The sequence below is a fragment of the Doryrhamphus excisus genome, chromosome 14, assembly GCF_030265055.1.
Source record: "Doryrhamphus excisus isolate RoL2022-K1 chromosome 14, RoL_Dexc_1.0, whole genome shotgun sequence".
NCBI lineage: Eukaryota > Metazoa > Chordata > Actinopteri > Syngnathiformes > Syngnathidae > Doryrhamphus > Doryrhamphus excisus.
This window is the reverse complement of record NC_080479.1, coordinates 16,261,539-16,282,834: the sequence shown is the minus strand read 5'-3', so window position 1 is coordinate 16,282,834 and position 21,296 is coordinate 16,261,539. Positions and strand designations below refer to the sequence as shown.

The window sequence follows — 21,296 nt, the reverse complement described above, 5'->3', positions numbered from 1 at the left end:
AATTAAAAAAAATATGCATTCTATTTTCTGATTAAAAATAATTCATTTATAAATAAGGAATCCAATCCTACATTGTGAAAATTCACTTATCACTATTATATAACAGTGATAAACGAGGGTTTACAGTATTAAAAACTGTATTTTCATTTTTTAAATGCCACCACTGCTCTTAAGTGTCAGATTATGTCTACTGTATTGTACTGTATATGGTAATATGTGTGTAAAAGTGACTATAGGGGTGTTATTTCATGTCTAGAGGGCTCTAATAATCAAAACAATGTGTTTAGAAGCTCATAAACAGGTTTTATATTCTCTAACTTACTAAATAATGAGTTTATAAATAAGGAATCCAATCCTTCTTTGTGGAAATTCACTTACCACTATTGTGTAACAGCGATAAACGAGGGTAATATGGGTAATATGAGTGTCAAAGTGACTATAGGGGTGTTATTTCATGTCTAGAGGGCTCCCTTCTAGACATGATGGTACATTTATAAATAAGGAATCCAAACTTACTTTGCCGAAATTCGCTTACCACTATTGTGTAACAGTGATAAATGAGGGATTACAGTATTTAAAACTATATTTTGATTTTTTGTGTGGAAAATAGAAGATTGCTTTTAATGGACGTGAGTAGTCTGGATGTCGGGCTACTAATCTATTGATCTCCTTGTAAAAACCTGCGTTTTTCCAGTGTGTTATTTTTTAATAACTTCTGGTTTTGTGCTCTTTATTTGTTGTTGTTTCCTGTTTTGTTGGTATTCATCATAGCACCACTTCTGAGTAGCTGCGGGAGTCGGGACGCAGATGTCTGCTATCTGCAATTAGATGCTTTCTTAAGGACAGCGTCATCGCTCGACGCTGTTTCATTGGGTTGCATTACCGCTCCGTGTTCGATGCCTCTCGCTGCACTAGCTCATTTCACTTTTTTTGTTTTATTTGTTTAACCGTTTTTCGCCTTTTGTTAACCCTTTTTTACCTCCACTCTGTGCATGATTAAAGACACTTCTTTGTTCAGAATGCAAGGGAGCATCCAAGAACATGGTTGCCAACACACACACACACACTGACTTATGTTGCATCCTTGACCTTGAACGCCCTTTTTTTTTGTTCCTCTAAGCCTCACACACAGAATGATGCCACACCAAGTGAGAAGAGACATGAGACAAGGCTCGGAAAAAAGGCTTTTTGTTGTTGTTGTTGTTGTTCCTTGTGGGGATGAGCAACTGTCACAGCAGCGACAGAAAGAGCAACAACTTCTCCTTGTGTTCCTTTTGCTGCTGTCGAAGCTTCCAGCATTCCCATCCATCCATTAGGGAAAACATTGTGAATACCGCACCAGGAGGAGCGAAGAAGGGCAAGCAGGGAGAAAAAAAAAAGCCTTTGAGCAATCGATGGTATACACAAGTTAGTGTTATTTATGTATCAGCAGCATACAGTATACTGCATTGATACTACCATACGAGCCAGTTGGGAGGCAGTTTGAGCCACTGCACGCCACTAGGCACCTTATTGGTGACACTAGGGGCCACAGCAAATTGGATTGCCTGTGGACTCTTAGCATTAAGTAAGACTTGCTCCCATATACCTTAAGAACTGCGGTGGTCAGTGGGTTGAACTGGCGCAACTTGGCTCGTGCCATTACATTCCAGTGGATTCCAATATGCGGATTGTTTGAGACATTTGGTTCCACTTGGTGGACACTTCGAGCCGATTGCTGGAAAATCAAAGATTTTAAACATTTTGGAATTTTCTTGCCGTCAAACTCAATTTTTACAGGCCACTACGAGTCAATTGGGAGGCAGTTTGAGCCACTTGCATGCCACGAGGCACCTTATTGGTGACACTAGGAGCCACAGCAAATTGGATTGCCTGTGGACTTTTAGTATTAAGTAAGACTTGCTCCCATATACCTTAAGAACTACGGTGGTCAGTGGGTTGAACTCCTGGGGTTTTAGCCTACTGGCTAGCTTGCGCGACTATCATTCAGTAGTGTGTGGTCGCGGGTGTGTTGTCCCGAATTAATGTTCGCTCGGCATGTTGCCATGTTGCCGTTATTCGGCGCCACAGTGAGCCACTACGCGCCAATCACATAATCTTTGGCACCAACTGGCGCAACTTGGCTCGTGCCATTACATTCCAGTGGATTCCAATAGACAGATTGTTTGTGACATTTGGTTCCACTTGGTGGACACTTTGTGCCGATTGCTTGATGCAAGTGGCGCAACAAAATTTTAAACATTTTTCTTGCCGCTAAACTAAATTTTTGGGCCACCACGGGTCAGTTGGGAGGCAGTTTGAGCCACTGCATGCCACTAGGCACCTTATTGGTGACACGAGGCACCACAGTTTTAGCCTACTGGCTAGCTTACTCGACTATCATTCAGTAGTGTGTGGTGATCGAACCTATACAGTGTGCAGGGCTGGTGGAACTCATGAGTAGAACTCATTACTAACAAATGGATCAAATACTGTATACAGTACACACTTAGAATACTTTTTTGTCTGTCCATGCAGGGTGCAGTGATCACGCCAGCCATGGACCACACGATGTCCATGCAGCCTGCCAGCATGATGGGACCCCTCACCCAACAGATGAACCATCTGTCCTTGGGTACCACAGGAAGTGTGAGTACCCCTTTCCCCATTTTAAACAACTTTTAGTACTCCTTAGTCACTACTTGACCACATCATAAGTGATTTTCATATTGTGAGTTGTGAGTTTCATATTATGAACCACATTGCCTGATTTCACTACCAGTTATTAAGACTTCCTAAAAACACAAAATTAAAAATTAAAATTAAAATTAAAATTAAAATTAAAATTAAAATTAAAATTAAAATTAAAATTAAAATTAAAATTAAAATTAAAATTAAAATTAAAATTAAAATTAAAATTAAAATTAAAATTAAAATTAAAATAATTTTTTAGGATAAAAATACAAAATTAAAAAACAAACAAAATAAAACACCAAACATACATTTGTTCATTTCCTGTTTTCCTAATATAATTTAACAGTTACTGATTGTAAAAGTACCAGAGGGACCTCGTATTTCGGTACGTGACAAAAAATAAAATTTTAATTAAAAAAAACAACTTAAATTATATGAGGAAAGCAGGAAGTGAACAAATGTAACAGTTACTGATTGTAAAAGTACCAGATGGACCTCATATTTCGGTATGTGACAAAAATAACATTTAAATAAAAAAAAAAACTTAAATTATATGAGGAAAGCAGGAAGTGAACAAATAGTAACAGATGGTGATTGTAAAAGTACCAGATGGAGGGGTAGGATTTAATAAGCTTTGCTTCTTCCTACTCCTTTTGGACAAGTGGAACTGTGAACTGATTATGGGACGCATTCAATTGCAATCTGATGTATGTTCAAATGAAATAAAACCATTACCATTACCAATTAACATAGCATGTTTTTAGAATGTGGGAGGAAACCCGGAGTACAAATAAAAATAAATAAAAGTAGTAGTAAAAATAAAAATAAAATTTTAAAATAGTAGTAAAAATTAAAATTAAAATTAAAATTAAAATTAAAATTAAAATTAAAATTAAAATTAAAATTAAAATTAAAATTAAAATTAAAATTAAAATTAAAATTAAAATTAAAATTAAAATTAAAATTAAAATTGAGTAGTAAAATGTAAAAATGTAAAAAATTAAAAAATTTTAAATGTTTAATTTTTTTTTTATTATTTTTTAATTTTTTTTTTTAATTATTTAATTATTTAATTTTTTATTTTTTTAATTTTTTAATTTTTTAATTTTTTAATTTTTTAATTTTTTAATTTTTTAATTTTTTAATTTTTTAATTTTTTAATTTTTTAATTAATAACAAAAACAACAAAAAACAACGTATACTATTTTAGGAAAGCAGGAAGTGAACAAATGTAACAGCTACTGATTGTAAAAGTACCAGATGGAGGGGTAGGATTTAATAAGCTTTGCTTCTTCCTACTCCTTTTGGACATGTGGAACTGTGAACTGATTATGGGATGCATTCAATTGCAATCTGATGCATGTTCAAATGAAATCAAACCATTACCATTACTTTTACATCTTCTTAGTCACTACTTAACCACATCATAAGTGATATGTTTCATATTATGTACTACATTGCCTGGTTTCACCGCCAGTTATTAAGACTTCCTCACTCGTTTTCCACCTTCCTGCAAAATTTTACACAGCGACAAGATATTTAGTCACCGTCACCCTTTAATTCCGGTTTCCTTCCCCACACCTCAACTCTATCACACACTAAATCACACATGAAATATATCACTCCTTCAATTTTCTCACACACACACACATCACTTGGCTTTAAATCAGGACCATCCAATGTAGGATCAGGATGGCTTAAAGGTGTCACACAGGTCTGATGCCTGACTTCCTGCCCTAACACCCCCCCCCCCCCCCCCATAACCCTACCATACCCGGAGGGGGCACAACATGGCTTTGCTGTGCTAAGTTTGATGGCTGTGTGTGTGATTGAAAGGGTGCTGTACAGTTAGCCGTGTGTTTCCAGGTGAACTGTCAGCAACTGTGATGCCGTGTCAGTCCTGTCAGCAATGACCCGCCTCCCCCCCTCCCCCCTTCTAATCTTCCCCAGCTTTGGTAACAAGCCAGTTTGTCCGATGCATTCAAGGCAGTCTGTCTTCTCTGCTTTTTTTGCGAGCCGTGCAACCCAAATATTCCAATTCCATTCGGGACCAAATATTTTTTATACACAACACAAGTTAATGCATCATATACATAAATCAACAACTAAAGCTGTTTTTTTCCAAATGTCTGCAAGGTATGCTGGGTAGTTTAGCTGCAACAAGAATATTCATTCATTTTCTACCGCTTATCTTCACGAGGGTCGCGGGGTTGCTGGAGCCTATCCCAGCTGTCTTCGAGCGAGAGGCGGGGTACACCCTGGACTGGTGGCCAGCCAATCACAGGGCACATATAGTCAAACAACCATTCACACTCACATTCATACCCATGGACAATTTGGAGTCGCTAATTGACCTAGCATGTTTTGGGAATGTGGGAGGAAACCGGAGTACCCTGAGAAAACCCACGGGGAGAACATGAAGAGATGGCCGAGGGTGGAATTGAACCCTGGTCTCCTAGCTGTGAGGTTTGTGTGCTAACCACTAGACCGCCGTGCCACCCGCAACAAGAATATGAAATATTTGTACTTGTTTACCATATATTGCAATCTAGCAAAAATGCGACAAACAGGGCAAAAGTACCACAAGCTACCCAGCATGCCTTGCGGCGGGAATATATGAGGTTGTTGGCATGGATTTTGTGTGTAGATTTTTGTGTGTATGCCCACATGTTGCAGTAGGTAGGTTATTTTGGTATTATATTGCCACAATAGTTATGTTGCCAGGTGCAGTATTCAAGTCAAATGTTTAAAATATACACATTGAGTTGTGATATTTACAATTTAAACGCGTGGTATGAAAAGCTAGCTTAAAAGAAAACTCTCAACAGAGCGTCTCATTGTTTTTACCGCCCACTAAATCTCATATAGATGCAAATCAAGTGCACCGACAGAATCGAACGGGTGTCAAAACACAACCTTACATGAGTTGTGTTTAAAAGGACTTCAGCGTGTGTTTGTTATGAACGACTTAGCGACTATATAGCCTTAAACAACAATTTAATTGTCTTTGCTGGGTTTGTGTGTGTCTGCAACAACATGACTGCAGAATCCGAAAGGACCTCAGGCGTTGCCGGTTATGGATGACATAAACATGCCATGCACGTTCCTCACTGATTTACCGTGCATGCTGATTTACCAGCGCCAAGGTCTCAACACTTACCAATAGTCTATCATCTACCTGTCAGGCATTATGATTATGGACGCTGGGGACGATGGTATGGATGCCTGGCCGCTAAGTATCAGCTAAATGACAAATATAAAAACACAACTACAAAATATGGCTGTGCAAAGCTGGGGGAAATTATCATTTTGGGAAAAAAAAAGAAAAAACTTGCACCAAAAATTTATTCATTCATTTTCTACCGCTTATCATCACAAGAGTCGCAAAGGGTGCTGGAGCCTATCCCAGACGTCTTCGTTCGAGAGGTGGGGTACACCCTGGACTGGTGGCCAGCCAATCACAGGGCACATATAGACAAACAACCATTCACACTCACATTCATACCTATGGACAATTTGGAGTCGCCAATTATTTAAAAATCACCAAAAATGTAAAAATGTAAAAATGTAAAAATGTAAAAAATTAAAAATTTAAAAATTTATTCATTCATTCATTTTCTACCGCTTATCCTCACAAGGGTCGCAAAGGGTGCTGGAGCCTATCCCAGACGTCTTCGGGCGAGAGGCGGGGTACACCCTGGACTGGTGGCCAGCCAATCACAGGGCATGTAACAATTTAAAAATTTAAAAATTTAAAAATTTAAAAATTTAAAAATTTAAAAATTTAAAAATTTAAAAATTTAAAAATTTAAAAATTTAAAACAAACAAAAAACAACTTAAACTATATTAGGAAAGCAGGAAGTGATCAAATGTTATTTATACAATTTTGTTTTGTAAGACAGTCTTAGGGTGGTTAGCGCGCACAGACCTCACAGCTAGGAGATCAGGGTTCAATTCCACCCTCGGCCATCTCTGTGTGGAGTTTGCATGTTCTCCCCGTGCATGCGTGGGTTTTCTCCGGGTACTCCGGTTTCCTCCCACATTCCAAAAACATGCTAGGTTAATTGTCAAAATGTGAAATATCACTACGGTAATCCCTCGTGATTAATCGGTGCGACTGATTAATCCAATTAATCTATGATGGATTTCCCCAAAATAGAACTACTTATTTATAAAATGTATATTTTGTAGTTAGAGCACCAAAAAACCTTCTAAATATAGTTGTAAACATTATTAGAGCCCCACAGACATAAAATAACACCCCTATATTTTATATTTTAGACATAATAGGAGGAAATAAGAGATATAGAACATAATTAAGAGTTGTGCTTGAGTGTGTTGTTGTATATCTGTGTGTATGTGTATCTTCCGATGATGAGAGAGCTGAGTGGGGGGGCAGACAGGAAGTGACGTCAGTTCAGTTTAGTTTTATCTTATTGTGGGTTACAGCGGTAACAGTAGTGGAATTTGGGATTATTTTGCCTGATAATCGAAGACTGTTGCCCCGGCTATCAAGTCTGGTGCTTGTGTGTCTCACTGAATATTACTGACATGTAGTGATACGCTAATGTTAAAGTATATGTTTTATTGTTTTTGGGCACACAACAGCGACAGCGCTGTTTCTGCCGGGCACAGCAGCGACAGCGCTTGACATGACAGGAGGTGAACTTCCCTTCAAGGTGTCCATCTTGTTTTTGTTTTTTTTTTGTCATCCTTGGTTTATGTTGTCATGGTAACAGCGGTAATTGACAGCTTCACTGTCCCTGGAAGACTTGTCTGAATCATCTATTATCTGCTGGCATTTTTCTGTTTACTTCTTGTTGGAGTGAAGTATTTGGTTCTATAGTTACCTTAACATGCAGTGTATAAATACTAATACTAACTAATTTACTGTACAATACATGCTTTTGCAGCGATATTAAGTATGAATCTCCAACGTGGCACATTAGGGATGTTTTATATTGGCAGAGCTCTCCCTCAACAATGAAGAGAAAGGTATTAATAGAGCAGAAATGGGACCAAAATCATTAGTATATCACCATGGCAACACATCCCTCTATTGTCAGACATGACAACTGACTTGCATGATCAGCAAGTCTGCAATTAAATCACTTTTCCTAATGGTTATGCTGCAATGTTCACTCTTACTTTTGCTTAGGTATTTTTTTGCTTATTGCTTATTTTTTTGTATATTTCTCACAAATAAATATAAATATTAGTCCATGACAACGCAAGTAATTCATTTTTTTATGATTAAGGGATAAAAAATATCCAAAGCTACATGTTCCTGTGTGGAAAAAAGTTTCCCCCTTGACCTAATAACTGGTTGGGCTACACTTAGCAGCAACAACTGCAATCAAGCATTTATGATAACTTGCAATGAGTCTCTTACAGCACTGTGGAGGAATTTCGGTCCACTCATTTTTGCAGAATTGTTGTCATTCGGCCACATTGTGGGGGCCACCCTTAGCAGCAACAACTGCAATCAAGCATTTATGATAAATAGCAATGAGTCTCTTACAGCGCTGTGGAGGAATTTCGGCCCACTCATTTTTGCAAAATTGTTGTCATTCGGCCACATTGTGGGGGCACCCTTAGCAGCAACAACTGCAATCAAGCATTTGTGATTACTTGCAATGAGTCTCTTACAGCGCTGTGGAGGAATTTTTAGCCCACTCATTTTTGCAGAATTGTTGTCATTCGGCCACATGGGGGGGCACCCTTAGCAGCAACAACTGCAATCAAGCATTTATGATAAATTGCAATGAGTCTCTTACAGCGCTGTGGAGGAATTTCGGCCCACTCACTTTTGCAGAATTGTTGTCATTCGGCCACATTGGGGGGCCACCCTTAGCAGCAACAACTGCAATCAAGCATTTATGATAACTTGCAATGAGTCTCTCACAGCGCTGTGGAGGAATTCCGGCCCATTTTTTGGTAAACAGCACAATTCATGGTTTCATTTATCACAGCAAGTCTTCCAGGACCTGAAGCAGCAAAACAGCCCCAGGCCATCACACTACCACCACCATATTTTACTGTTGGTATGAAGTTTTGGGATTTTTTGGGGGGGTAGACAGCAGAATTTATGGTTCCATTTATCACAGTAAGTCTTCAAGGTCCTGAAGCAACAAAACAGCTGCAGGTCATCACACTACCACCACCATATTTTACTGTTGCTATGATGTTTTGGGATTTTTGGGGGGTAGACAGCAGAACTCATGGTTCCATTTATCACAGCAAGTCTTCCAGGACCTGAAGCAGCAAAACAGCCCCAGGCCATCACACTACCACCACCATATTTTACTGTTGGTATGAAGTTTGGGGATTTTTTGGGGGGGTAGACAGCAGAATTTATGTTTCCATTTATCACAGTAAGTCTTCAAGTTCCTGAAACGGCAAAATAGCCCCAGACCATCACACTACCACCACCACATTTTATTGTTGGTATGATGTTATGGGATTTCTTTGGTACACAGCAGAATTCATAGATCAATTTATCACAGCAAGTCTTCCAGATCCTGAAAAAGCAAAACAGCCCCAGACCATCACACTACCACCACAATATTTTATTGTTGGTATGATGTTGTGGGATTTCTTTGGTACACAGCAGAATTCATAGATCAATTTATCACAGCAAGTCTTCCAGGTCCTGAAGCAGCAAAACAACCCCAGACCATCACACTACCACCACCATATTTTACTGTTGGTATGATGTTCTGGGATTTTTTGGTAGACAGCAGAATTCAAGGTTCCATCTATCACAGCAAGTCTTCCAGGTCCTGAAGCAGCAAAACAACCCGAGACCATCACACTACCACCACCATATTTTACTGTTGGTATGATGTTTTGGGATTTTTGGGGGGGTACACAGCAGCATTTATGGTTCCATTTATCACAGTAAGTCTTCCAGGTCCATCTACGTATGTACTGTTGGTTTGGATTTGGAAGTGTGACAAACATGCAAAAAATAAAAATAAAAAAAATCAGGAAGTGACACCTCTGTAAATGGACAGGCTCCGTCAGATCTCACTAATGATCTCCTTATTAGTTTGATTCCACGCAGTCGTCACAGCTGAGTCGGCTAAATAAGTAAATAAGACAGAAAAAGCCAAAACAATGACAGATGCATAGTTGGTATGCATGCTTTCAATTCACCGTCGAGAAGGTCACTTGAAAAATCTCTTAGCCCCTTTTTAGCTGATAGCAGGATGAGAGAGAGGAAGGTGAGGTGAGACGAAGGCTGACACGGAGAAAAGTGGGAATGTGTCACAAAGTCTGGATGTTTCACCTCGGCGCCCCCTCCCCATTCGGAAGCGTCGAAGTTGCGATAACCTTAAAGTCTCGTCTCTCCGAGTCAAGTCGAGTCGAGTCGCACATCAGAATGCAAAGCAGCACTCCCATCAGGATGTGTCCTGCTCGCCATGTGGTAGGTAGGTTTGACTTCATCACACTCCTCCTATGGCCTTTAGCTGCTCTCATTAGCGGCGAGCGTTGGAGCCGTCGCCCGATCCATTAACAACACCACTGCCGGTAATGACACTTCACCAGCCCAGCAGCCAAGAAAACGCTATTAACCACATCCCACACTGGACTGAGAACACACATTTTAGCACTGTTAGGTAAAGATCGAGAGGTGAGGGAATAAATAAAGGAAAGGAAGAAAGGACTTGCAGGAAGATGAGGTGAGGTGGCGACGAGACAGCCAGGTGGATTTTATCCGGGGGATCACACATCCGTTTGCTTTGTGCTGCGACATTATCTTTCAAGCCTCTTTGTCTTTGTCTTTGTCGACTATACACAAAGTGTGGGGACCCGAGCTCATTACCCCCACTGGAAATAGCAAACAATGTGAAGTGAATCCCCCCCAGCCCCCCCTGTGCTGCTTCCAGCGTGTTTGGAGAAGATTTTAAGGATTGAATGTTAATATATCCAAACAAACAGAACCGGTTGCATTTGTTGGGGTTGTTTTTTTTCTGTGAATATAACAACCTAGTTGCCCATAAAATGATCTTCCACAGTTCCAGAAGCTCTACAGAAGTACACTGGAACCCAGACTGGTGGCTATAGTCATCATAAGCGGTTTTAATTTTAATTTTAATTTTAATTTTAATTTTAATTTTAATTTTAATTTTAATTTTAATTTTAAATTTAATTTTAATTTTAATTTTAATTTTAATTTTAATTTTAATTTTAATTTTAATTTTAATTTTAATTTTAATTTTAATTTTAATTTTAATTTTTTGTACTGCTTAACTGACTCTGTACTCTTGCTGCTGTGCAATACAAATTTCCCCACTGAGGAACGAATAAAGGCATATTTTAATTTTAATTTTAATTTTAATTTTAATTTTAATTTTAATTTTAATTTTAATTTTAATTTTAATTTTAATTTTAATTTTAATTTTAATTTTAATTTTAATTTTAATTTTAATTTTAATTTTAATTTTAATTTTAATTTTAATTTTTTGTACTGCTTAACTGACTCTGTACTCTTGCTGCTGTGCAATACAAATTTCCCCACTGAGGGACGAATAAAGGCATATTTTAATTTTAATTTTAATTTTAATTTTAATTTTAATTTTAATTTTAATTTTAATTTTAATTTTAATTTTAATTTTAATTTTAATTTTAATTTTAATTTTAATTTTAATTTTAATTTTAATTTTAATTTTAATTTTAATTTTAATTTTAATTTTTAAATTTTTAATTTTAAATTTAAATTTAGTAGCAAGCCTAGAAACTAGAAAAGTCATACATTGCTGTCGTCATCTTCCTTCTGCATCAGTGTCGGGAGTGAACGGCTTCATAATTCCTTTGTCACACACATTGTCAGCCTTTTTAATTTCAATAAAAAAATTCAATAATTATTATTTTTTTCAATTAACATTTTATTAAAAAAAATTGTATGTATCTCGTCATGCATTTTCTATTGTGAGGTTGTGTGCATGAAGCACAAAATGGCCTGACTATGAATGAAACACATCACTGTATAAAAAGTAGTGGCTTATAAATTGGCGTCACACACGTTGTCAGCCTCTCTGTTATTGTCGCTCGCTGTGTTGTGTTCGCCTTGAGACAAATTAGGTCTTCAAAAATGAATGCAAAAAAGAAAACATTTTTCAATTTTTTTTTCCAAGTAAAAATGTTTTTTTCAATTACATTTTTTTTAAATAAAAAAAAATTTAATGTATCTCTTCATGCATTTTCTATTTGTGAGGTTGTGTGCATGAAGCGCAAAATGGCCTGACCATGAATTAAACACATCACTGTATAAAAAGTAGTGGCTTATAAATTGGCGTCACACACGTTGTCAGCCTCTCTGTTATTGTCACTCGCTGTGAGACAAATTAGGTCTTCAAAAATACATGCAAAAAAATTAAAAAAAAAAATTTTTCTAGAAATTTCTATTAAAAATTTTTTTTTCATTTAAATTTTTTTTTTCCAATTCCCGTCATCTTCCTTCTGCATCAGTGTCGGGAGTGAACGGCTTCATAATTCCTTTGTCACACACATTGTCAGCCTTTTTAATTTCAATAAAAAAATTCAATAATTATTATTTTTTTCAATTAACATTTTATTAAAAAAAAATGTATGTATCTCTTCATGCATTTTCTATTATGAGGTTGTGTGCATGAAGCGCAAAATGGCCTGGCCATGAATTAAACACATCACTGTATAAAAAGTAGTGCCTTATAAATTGGTGTAAATTGGAATCAAAAAGAGACTAAAGCCCCCAAAACCTGTGTCACATGTGTATAAACGACCATGGTTGCGTCCTAACAGGCAGTTTAAACTAAAGACTAAAAACTAAAGACTAAAGCAATACACGCTACAGGCAAGGGGCATTCTCTTTCTTCTTTTATTCCTTCTTTTCCATTTTTTTTTCTCAGTCGTAGGCTTGCACAGTTCCCTGCTTGTGAAGTCTTGATGGAACAGTGGGACACTTTTTTCCTCCTCCTCCTCCTACTACTCCTCCTCCTTCTTCCTAGTTTACCTCACATGCTCCTCTGCTCGGCTATCCTGAAGCGGCACTGATATTCTTTTGGCGCCCTCCGAAGGACACTGTTGAAAATTGAAATCAATTTTCTCGATATATTTCTAAATAACAGAATATATAAGGTGTGTTTTTGTATCTTTTTTTTGTGTGTGTTTCAGTACATGACTGCCGCCGCTGCAGCAGCGCCTATGCAAGGGACCTACATTCCCCAGTACACTCCTGTGCCTCCAACAGCCGTCCCCGTCGAAGTAAGACCTTCCCGGGCACCTTTGTGTGCGCTCGTAATCAATAATTGGCTGACTCTTTTTTTTTTTTCCCGAAAGACGACTTCATTACTCTTGACAGTTCAATCACTTCCAATCACGTGATGTTTGTTCTAACGTCCAAAGGTGTTGTTCACAACATGATTCAACCGATGCCGGTTAATAACAATTTTAAAGTAATAGCCTAGACCAGGGGTGGGCAAACTACGGCCCGGGGGCCACATCCGGCCCGCCAAGTGTTTGAATACGGCCCGTCCGTTATTTCCAAAGTATTTCATTTAAACTCAACATACGAACTGGCATCATGGCTTGAGCCAACCTTTTGATGGTTTTATCAATTTTGTTATTTGATGTGGTCTGTTGTTTACAAAGTGCTCCTGAAAAAAGGGACACAAGCATAATGGTGATAATAATAATAATAATAATAATAATAATATAATAATAATAATAATAATAATAATAATAATAATAATAATAATAATAATAATAAATTATAAAATATTTAAATATAAAATATTTAAATATAAAATATTTAAATAAAAATATTTAAATAAAAATATTTAAATATAAAATATTTAAATATAAATATAAAATAATAAATAATAATAGCAGATTGAATGACACTTTTACAGATACAATAATACCAGGTGGACTGTTACGTGTAAAATATATAGTCCCCCCCCTTTCCAAGTACTGTATATGCCCAAAGTAGACCTGTGAATATTCTTATTTATCCAGGTCATTGTACTCACCTAATTTGACCTAATTTGTCTATTGAAATAGGTTTTTGTATTTTATAATATTAAATTTTCTGACCTATAAATGTCATTAGAATGTTGTATACTGGTTTTAAACCATGCCAAAGTTTCAGATAATGAGGTTAAGACATTTGGAATCGAACCCCTGAAAGAAGTTTGGGGTGGCTCAAAACGCTCGGTTTTGAAAAGGCGTGGTAAAAGCGTTCCTTTGTTTGTTTTCGGAAAAAATGATTTGGTTAGAGTATGTTTTGGTTAGAGTCGGACAGAGTTTCGCACTGTATCGAAGTGAAATTTTTGCTGTGTTTAAATATATATAATATATACAATCATATTTTTACCATCGAGTGGTTAGCGCGCAGACCTCACAGCTAGGAGGACCAGGGTTCAATTCCAGCCTCGGCCATCTCTGTGTGGAGTTTGCATGTTCTCCCCGTGCATGCATGGGGTTTTTTTCCGGGTACTCCGGTTTCCTCCCACATTCCAAAAACATGCTAGGTTAATTAGCGACTCCAAATTGTCCATAGGTATGAATGTGAGTGTGAATGGTTGTTTGTCTATATGTGCCCTGTGATTGGCTGGCCGCCAGTCCAGGGTGTACCCCGCCGCTCGCCCGAAGACAGCTGGGATAGGCTCCAGCACCCCCCCTCAACCCTTGTGAGGATAAGCAGTAGAAAATGAATGAATGACATTGTTTGTTTTCGGAAAAAATGATTTGGTTAGAGTATGTTTTGGTTAGAGTCGGACAGAGTTTCGCACTGTATCGAAGTGAAATTTTTGCTGTGTTTAAATATATATAATATATACAATCATATTTTTACCATCGAGTGGTTAGCGCGCAGACCTCACAGCTAGGAGACCAGGGTTCAATTCCACTCTCTGCCATCTCTGTGTGGAGTTTGCATGTTCTCCCCGTGCATGCGTGGGTTTTCTCCAGGTACTCCGGTTTCCTCCCACATTCCAAAAACATGCTAGGTTAATTAGCGACTCCAAATTGTCCATAGGTATGAATGTGAGTGTGAATGGTTGTTTGTCTATATGTGCCCTGTGATTGGCTGGCCACCAGTCCAGGGTGTACCCCGCCTCTCGCCCGAAGACAGCTCGTGAGGATAAGTGGTAGAAATGAATGAATGAATGACATTGTTTGTTTTTTGGAAAAACTGATTTGGTTAGAGTATGTTTTGGTTAGAGTCCGACAGAGTTTCCACTGTATAGAAGTGAAATTTTTACTGTGTTTAAATATATACAATCATATTTTACTATATGCAAGCAAATTTTCCATAGGTGTGGCCTGTGATTGGACTAGTCCAGTCCAGTCCTGCTCACCTAATGAGGACAGGCGGTATAGAAACCACATTGACGGATATACTGAAAATACCAAAAACCCATGCATAGTTTGTTCTTATTTATGACAAATCATGAAGCAGGAAGAAGCGGGATGGCTGTCTGGCAACTGACAGTGTGGTCCTATTTAGATGGACTATCAGTCGTGTATCGGGTGACAGGAGATCAAGTGAGATACAGTGCAGCTTCCCCACCACACACACACACACACACACACACACACACTTGGAGGGGTAGTGGAACCCGCACACATCTATCAGCCGCAGCGGTCTGTTTAGCCCAGCAGCTTCAGACAATGACTGTTTCCCCCTCTTCCCGACAGACGCATTAGTTTCCCCTCTTTTTTTTTCTGAAAGGCGTACAGGTAGCGGGATGGCGGGAGAAAGATGTAGTTGTAGAGTCGCCCGGGGCCCCCCCCCCTGTTAACGTTTTCATCTTCTTCACCAGTGTCCGTTCAGTAGCCGGTTGTGTGTATCAATGCATCATGCGGTGTCTGGAGGGTAGATGTATATAGACAGGTCATTGTATCCTTCAGTGCTTGTTAAAGGTGATTGACTCCATTGGGATAGCAGGTATAGTCAAGTTAGAAAAAATACCAATAGGCTCAATTAGGATCAATTCGAGTGAGTACATTTATCTTTTTCTATCTCGATCAACAAATAATTAGAATTCAACGTCGGGAAGCACAAATCCAAGGAAGTACATCTGGAATTGGTGCAGATTCTGTTAAAGCTAGCAGGTTTTCTACGCGGGTTATTGTGTGTCACTGCTCTATAGGAGTAAGTAGTGGCTCAAAACGCACCTAATTTGACCTAATTTGTCTATTGAAATAGGTTTTTGTATTTTATAATATTACATTTTCTGACCTATAAATGTCATTAGAATGTTGTATACTGGTGTTAAACCATGCCAAAGTTTCAGATAATGAGGTTAAGACATTTGGAATCGACCCCTGAAAGAAGTTTGGGGTGGCTCAAAACGCTAGGTTTGAAAAGGCGTGGTAAAAAGCGTTCCTTTGTGATGTCACAGAAGGCACTTTAAGAATGCCCGGAATAAATTAAAATAGATTGTTTTGGCAGGAAGCACAAATCCAAGGAAGTACATCTGGAATTGGTGCAGATTCTGTTAAAGCTAGAAGGTTTTCCATGCTGGTTATTTTGTGTCGCTGCTCTATAGGAGTTTGTGTATTTGGAAGTGAACCCTGAAAGAAGTTTGGGATGGCTGAAAACGTTCTGTTTGAAAAGGCGTGGTAAAAGCGTTCCTTTGTGATGTCACAGAAGGCACTTTAAGAATCACTTTGTGTGTTGTGTGTGGTCAATCACAGAGGATTAGGCATGCCCAGAATAAATTTAAACAGATTGTTTTGGCAGGCAGGAATCACAAATCCAAGGAAGTACATCTGGAATAGGTGCAGATTCTGTTAAAGCGAGAAGGTTTTCTACGCGGGTTATTGTGTGTCGCTGCTCTATAGGAGTTTGCGCATTTGGAAGTGAACCCTGAAAGAAGTTTGGGATGGCTGAAAACGTTCTGTTTGAAAAGGCGTGGTAAAAGCGTTCCTTTGTGATGTCACAGAAGGCACTTTAAGAATCACTTTGTGTGTTGTGTGTGGTCAATCACAGAGGAGTAGGCATGCCCAGAATAAATTAAAACGGATTGTTTTGGCAGGCAGGAAGCACAAATCCAAGGAAACACATCTGGAATTGGTGCAGATTCTGTTAAAGCTAGAAGGTTTTCCATGCAGGTTATTTTGTGTCGCTGCTCTATAGGAGTTTGTGTATTTGGAAGTGAACCCTGAAAGAAGTATGGGATGGCTCAAAACACTCTGTTTGAAAAGGCGTGGTAAAAGCGTTCCTTTGTGATGTCACAGAAGGCACTTTAAGAATCACTTTGTGTGTTGTGTGTGGTCAATCACAGAGGAGTAGGCATGCCCAGAATAAATTAAAACGGATTGTTTTGGCAGGCAGGAAGCACAAATCCAAGGAAGTACATCTGGAATAGGTGCAGATTCTGTTGAAGCTAAAAGGTTTTCTATGTGGGTTATTGTGTTTCGCTGCTCTCTAGGAGTTTGCGCATTTGGAAGTGAACCCTGAAAGAAGTAAGAAGTGGCTCAAAACGCTCGGTTTGAAAAGGAGTGGTAAAAGCGTTCCTTTGTGATGTCACAGAAAGCGGACTTCCTTATATGGTTCATAGTTAGGAAGCACTTTGGGCATATGACCAATCACAGCGGAGTGGGCATGCCCAGATGCTCCTATAATGAATGGTGTTTTGAAGGTCCTGAACAGAAAATATTATTATATTTGTACATTTTATTATTATTATTATTATTATTATTATTATTATTATTGTTGTTGTTGTTGTTGTTATTGTTATTGTTATTGTTATTGTTATTGTTATTGTTATTATTATATATGAATTATATTAGAATATATTATATTTTTAAATATCAATATTCTATATTTATAAGAACCTCGGTGTATGACTCCGAGCTAACACATTTTTTTTACGTGTATGTTCATATAGGGAGTCGTGACTGATGCCTCCCCGCAGACGGTGAATCCTTCATCACAGGAAGTGGGTGGCCAGCAGCAACAGATTCAGGTGGACAGCGCTGCCGAACACGTTCCCGCTTACTCATACCAGTCCAAGTAAGTACATCACAACAGAAGTAAGTCACTAAGTAAACCAAACAATGAATTGAACCAACATATCAGTACATGTGTATTTGTATTCAGGAATACAGTAACTCAGAGACTGTTACACCCTATAAATAACTGAATTTTACCCATGATTACATAATAGTAATCTTAGTAATCGAAGTAAAGCGAATATACATTATATATTTTGATTACATGACAGTAAATAACACCCCAATAGTCAACTTTTACAAATGGGTAAAAATGGACATGTAGCCAAAAACTTACAATGTTTATTAGTAAAAAAAAAAAAAAATACATATACATATTTTACCGAATTTCACAATTTCAAGCCTGGCTAAATGAGCTAACAAGTTAGCCTCTTCAATTTACTTATTCAAAACCTAAGAGAGTGATTCAAACAGAGTGGGTAAGATGGACAAGTAGCCAAAAACTTACTATGTTTATTAGTTAAAAAAAAAATACATATACATTTTTTTTAGCAAATTTCAATATTTCAAACCTGGCTAAATGAGCTAACAAGTTAGCCTCTTCAATTTACTTATTCAAAACCTGAGAATGTGTTTCAAACGGAGTAAGTAAGACAGACAAGTAGCCAAAAACTTACAAATTTTATTAGTAAAAAAAAAAAATGCATATACATATTTTAGCAAATTTCAATATTTCAAACCTAGCTAAATGAGCTAACAAGTTAGCCTCTTCAATTTACTTATTCAAAACCTGAGAATATGTTTCAAACGGAGTAAGTAAGACAGACAAGTAGCCAAAAACTTACTATGTTTATTAGTAAAAAAAAAAATACATATACATATTTTGGCAAATTTCACAATTTCAAGCCTGGCTAAATAAGCTAACAAGTTAGCCTCTTCAATTTACTTATTCAAAACCTAAGAGAGTCTTTCAAATGGAGTTGGGAAGACGGACAAGTAGCCAAAAACCTACAATGTTTATTAGTAAAAAAAAAAAATACATATACATTTTTTAGCTAATTTCAATATTTCAAGCCTGGCTAAATGAGCTAACAAGTTAGCCTCTTCAATTTACTTATTCAAAACCTAAGAGAGTGATTCAAACAGAGTGGGTAACACAGACAAGTAGCCAAAAACTTACTATGTTTATTAGTAAAAAAAAAAAAAAACATATACATTTTTTAGCAAATTTCAATATTTCAAGCCTGGCTAAATGAGCTAACAAGTTAGCCTCTTCAATTTACTTATTCAAAACCTGAGAATATGTTTCAAACGGAGTGGGTAAGACGGACAAGTAGCCAAAGACTTGCAATGTTTATTAGTAAAAAAAAATACATTTACATATTTCACCAAATTTCACAATTTCAAGCCTAGCTAAATGAGCTAACAAGTTAGCCTCTTCAATTTACTGATTCAAAACTTAAGAGAGTCTTTCAAATGGAGTTGGGAAGACGGACAAGTAGCCAAAAACCTACAATGTTTATTAGTAAAAAAAAAAAATACATATACATTTTTTAGCTAATTTCAATATTTCAAGCCTGGCTAAATGAGCTAACAAGTTAGCCTCTTCAATTTACTTATTCAAAACCTAAGAGAGTGATTCAAACAGAGTGGGTAACACAGACAAGTAGCCAAAAACTTACTATGTTTATTAGTAAAAAAAAAAAATACATATACATTTTTTAGCAAATTTCAATATTTCAAGCCTGGCTAAATGAGCTAACAAGTTAGCCTCTTCAATTTACTTATTCAAAACCTGAGAATATGTTTCAAACGGAGTGGGTAAGACGGACAAGTAGCCAAAGACTTGCAATGTTTATTAGTAAAAAAAAATACATTTACATATTTCACCAAATTTCACAATTTCAAGCCTAGCTAAATGAGCTAACAAGTTAGCCTCTTCAATTTACTGATTCAAAACTTAAGAGAGTCTTTCAAATGGAGTTGGGAAGACGGACAAGTAGCCAAAAACCTACAATGTTTATTAGTAAAAAAAAAAAAATACATATACATTTTTTAGCTAATTTCAATATTTCAAGCCTGGCTAAATGAGCTAACAAGTTAGCCTCTTCAATTTACTTATTCAAAACCTAAGAGAGTGATTCAAACAGAGTGGGTAACACAGACAAGTAGCCAAAAACTTACTATGTTTATTAGTAAAAAAAAAAAAATACATATACATTTTTTAGCAAATTTCAATATTTCAAGCCTGGCTAAATGAGCTAACAAGTTAGCCTCTTCAATTTACTTATTCAAAACCTGAGAATATGTTTCAAACGGAGTGGGTAAGACGGACAAGTAGCCAAAGACTTGCAATGTTTATTAGTAAAAAAAAAATACATATACATATTTCACCAAATTTCACAATTTCAAGCCTGGCTAAATGAGCTAACAAGTTAGCCTCTTCAATTTACTGATTCAAAACTTAAGAGAGTCTTTCAAATGGAATGGGTAAGACGAACAATTAGCCAAAAACTTACAATGTTTATTATTAAAAAAAAAATACATATACATATTTCGGCAAATTTCACAATTTCAAGCCTAGCTAAACAAGCTAACAAGTTAGCCTCTTCAATTTACTTATTCAAAACCTAAGAGAGTCTTTCAAATGGAGTGGGAAAGACGGACAAGTAGCCAAAAACCTACAATGTTTATTAGTAAAAAAAATATACTTGTACATTTTTTAGCAAATTTAAATATTTCAAGCCTGGCTAAATGAGCTAACAAGTTAGCCTCTTCAATTTACTTATTCAAAACCAAAAAAAAGAGTCTTTCAAACGGAGTGGGTAAGACGGACAAGTAGCCAAAAACTTTATTAGTAAAAAAGAAACAGGACAAAAACCTATTTCGGCAAATTTCACAATTTCAAGCCTTGCTAAATGAGCTAACAAATTAGCCTCTTCAATTTATTTATTCAAAACCCGAGAATGTGTTTCAAATGGAGTGGATAAGATGGACAAGTAGCCAAAAACTTACAATGTTTATTAGTTAAAAAAAATACTTTACTAACTTTAAGTTAGTAATATGGCTGTAAAGGTGACTATAGGGGTGTTATGTCATGTCTGGAGGGCTTGAAAAGAACATTTTCTGTGCCTCCCTCACAGTCGGGTCTGGATTCGATTAACTGACCTGTTTTCACTCATTTTAATTCGACTTTATTGCCACCTTTTGAGCTTTATTTCTATGCAATATTTTCAATGCTACTCTCTCTCTCTCTTTTTCCATCCCTGTGTTCTTCTCTTCCATCAGATAACAACGGCCTCAAAGAATGTTCCTGTGACAGCGTTGCCTTGAGACATAAGGTGGCTGCACTGTGAATGTGAGGGGGGGGGGGGGGGGGGGGGGGTTGGGAGTTGTGGGGGGGGGGGGAGAAAGATTGCTTCCAGATTGCCCAGGCACCAAAAAAGAGACACTTTTTTTCATTTTCTACCTGGTCAACTATAGAAAAAAAAAACAATAAGGAAGCAATGAATGCTGAGATAGGGGCGGGGGGTGTTGGGTGAGGGGGGGCGAATCGCAGGGCACAGTGCAAAAGGAGTGAAATTGTTTTAGTGTGAAAACCTGCCTGAAGGGCTGGGATGAAGCTAGAAAATTTTCTCAAAGAAAATTAAAAAAATAAACAAAAAAAAACACAGGT

General features: G+C 37.1%; 1 protein-coding gene across 7 annotated transcripts in view; it reads left to right on the top strand.

Annotated features, from left to right (window-relative positions):
* The window catches only part of rbms3 (RNA binding motif, single stranded interacting protein), a 296,873-nt gene extending 275,884 nt beyond the window's left edge, over window positions 1–20,989 (top strand). For 6 of the 7 annotated variants that reach the window (XM_058047024.1, XM_058047023.1, XM_058047022.1 and 3 more), the window contains 4 exons: window positions 2,518–2,628; window positions 12,833–12,922; window positions 17,557–17,681; window positions 20,909–20,989. In XM_058047024.1, the coding sequence (XP_057903007.1) occupies window positions 2,518–2,628; window positions 12,833–12,922; window positions 17,557–17,681; window positions 20,909–20,912 (330 nt within the window). In that variant the 3' untranslated portion in view covers window positions 20,913–20,989. The remainder of the gene's footprint in view (window positions 1–2,517; window positions 2,629–12,832; window positions 12,923–17,556; window positions 17,682–20,908) is intronic. The other variant, XM_058047019.1, reaches the window with a different exon arrangement.
* Window positions 20,990–21,296: the final 307 nt, after the last annotated feature.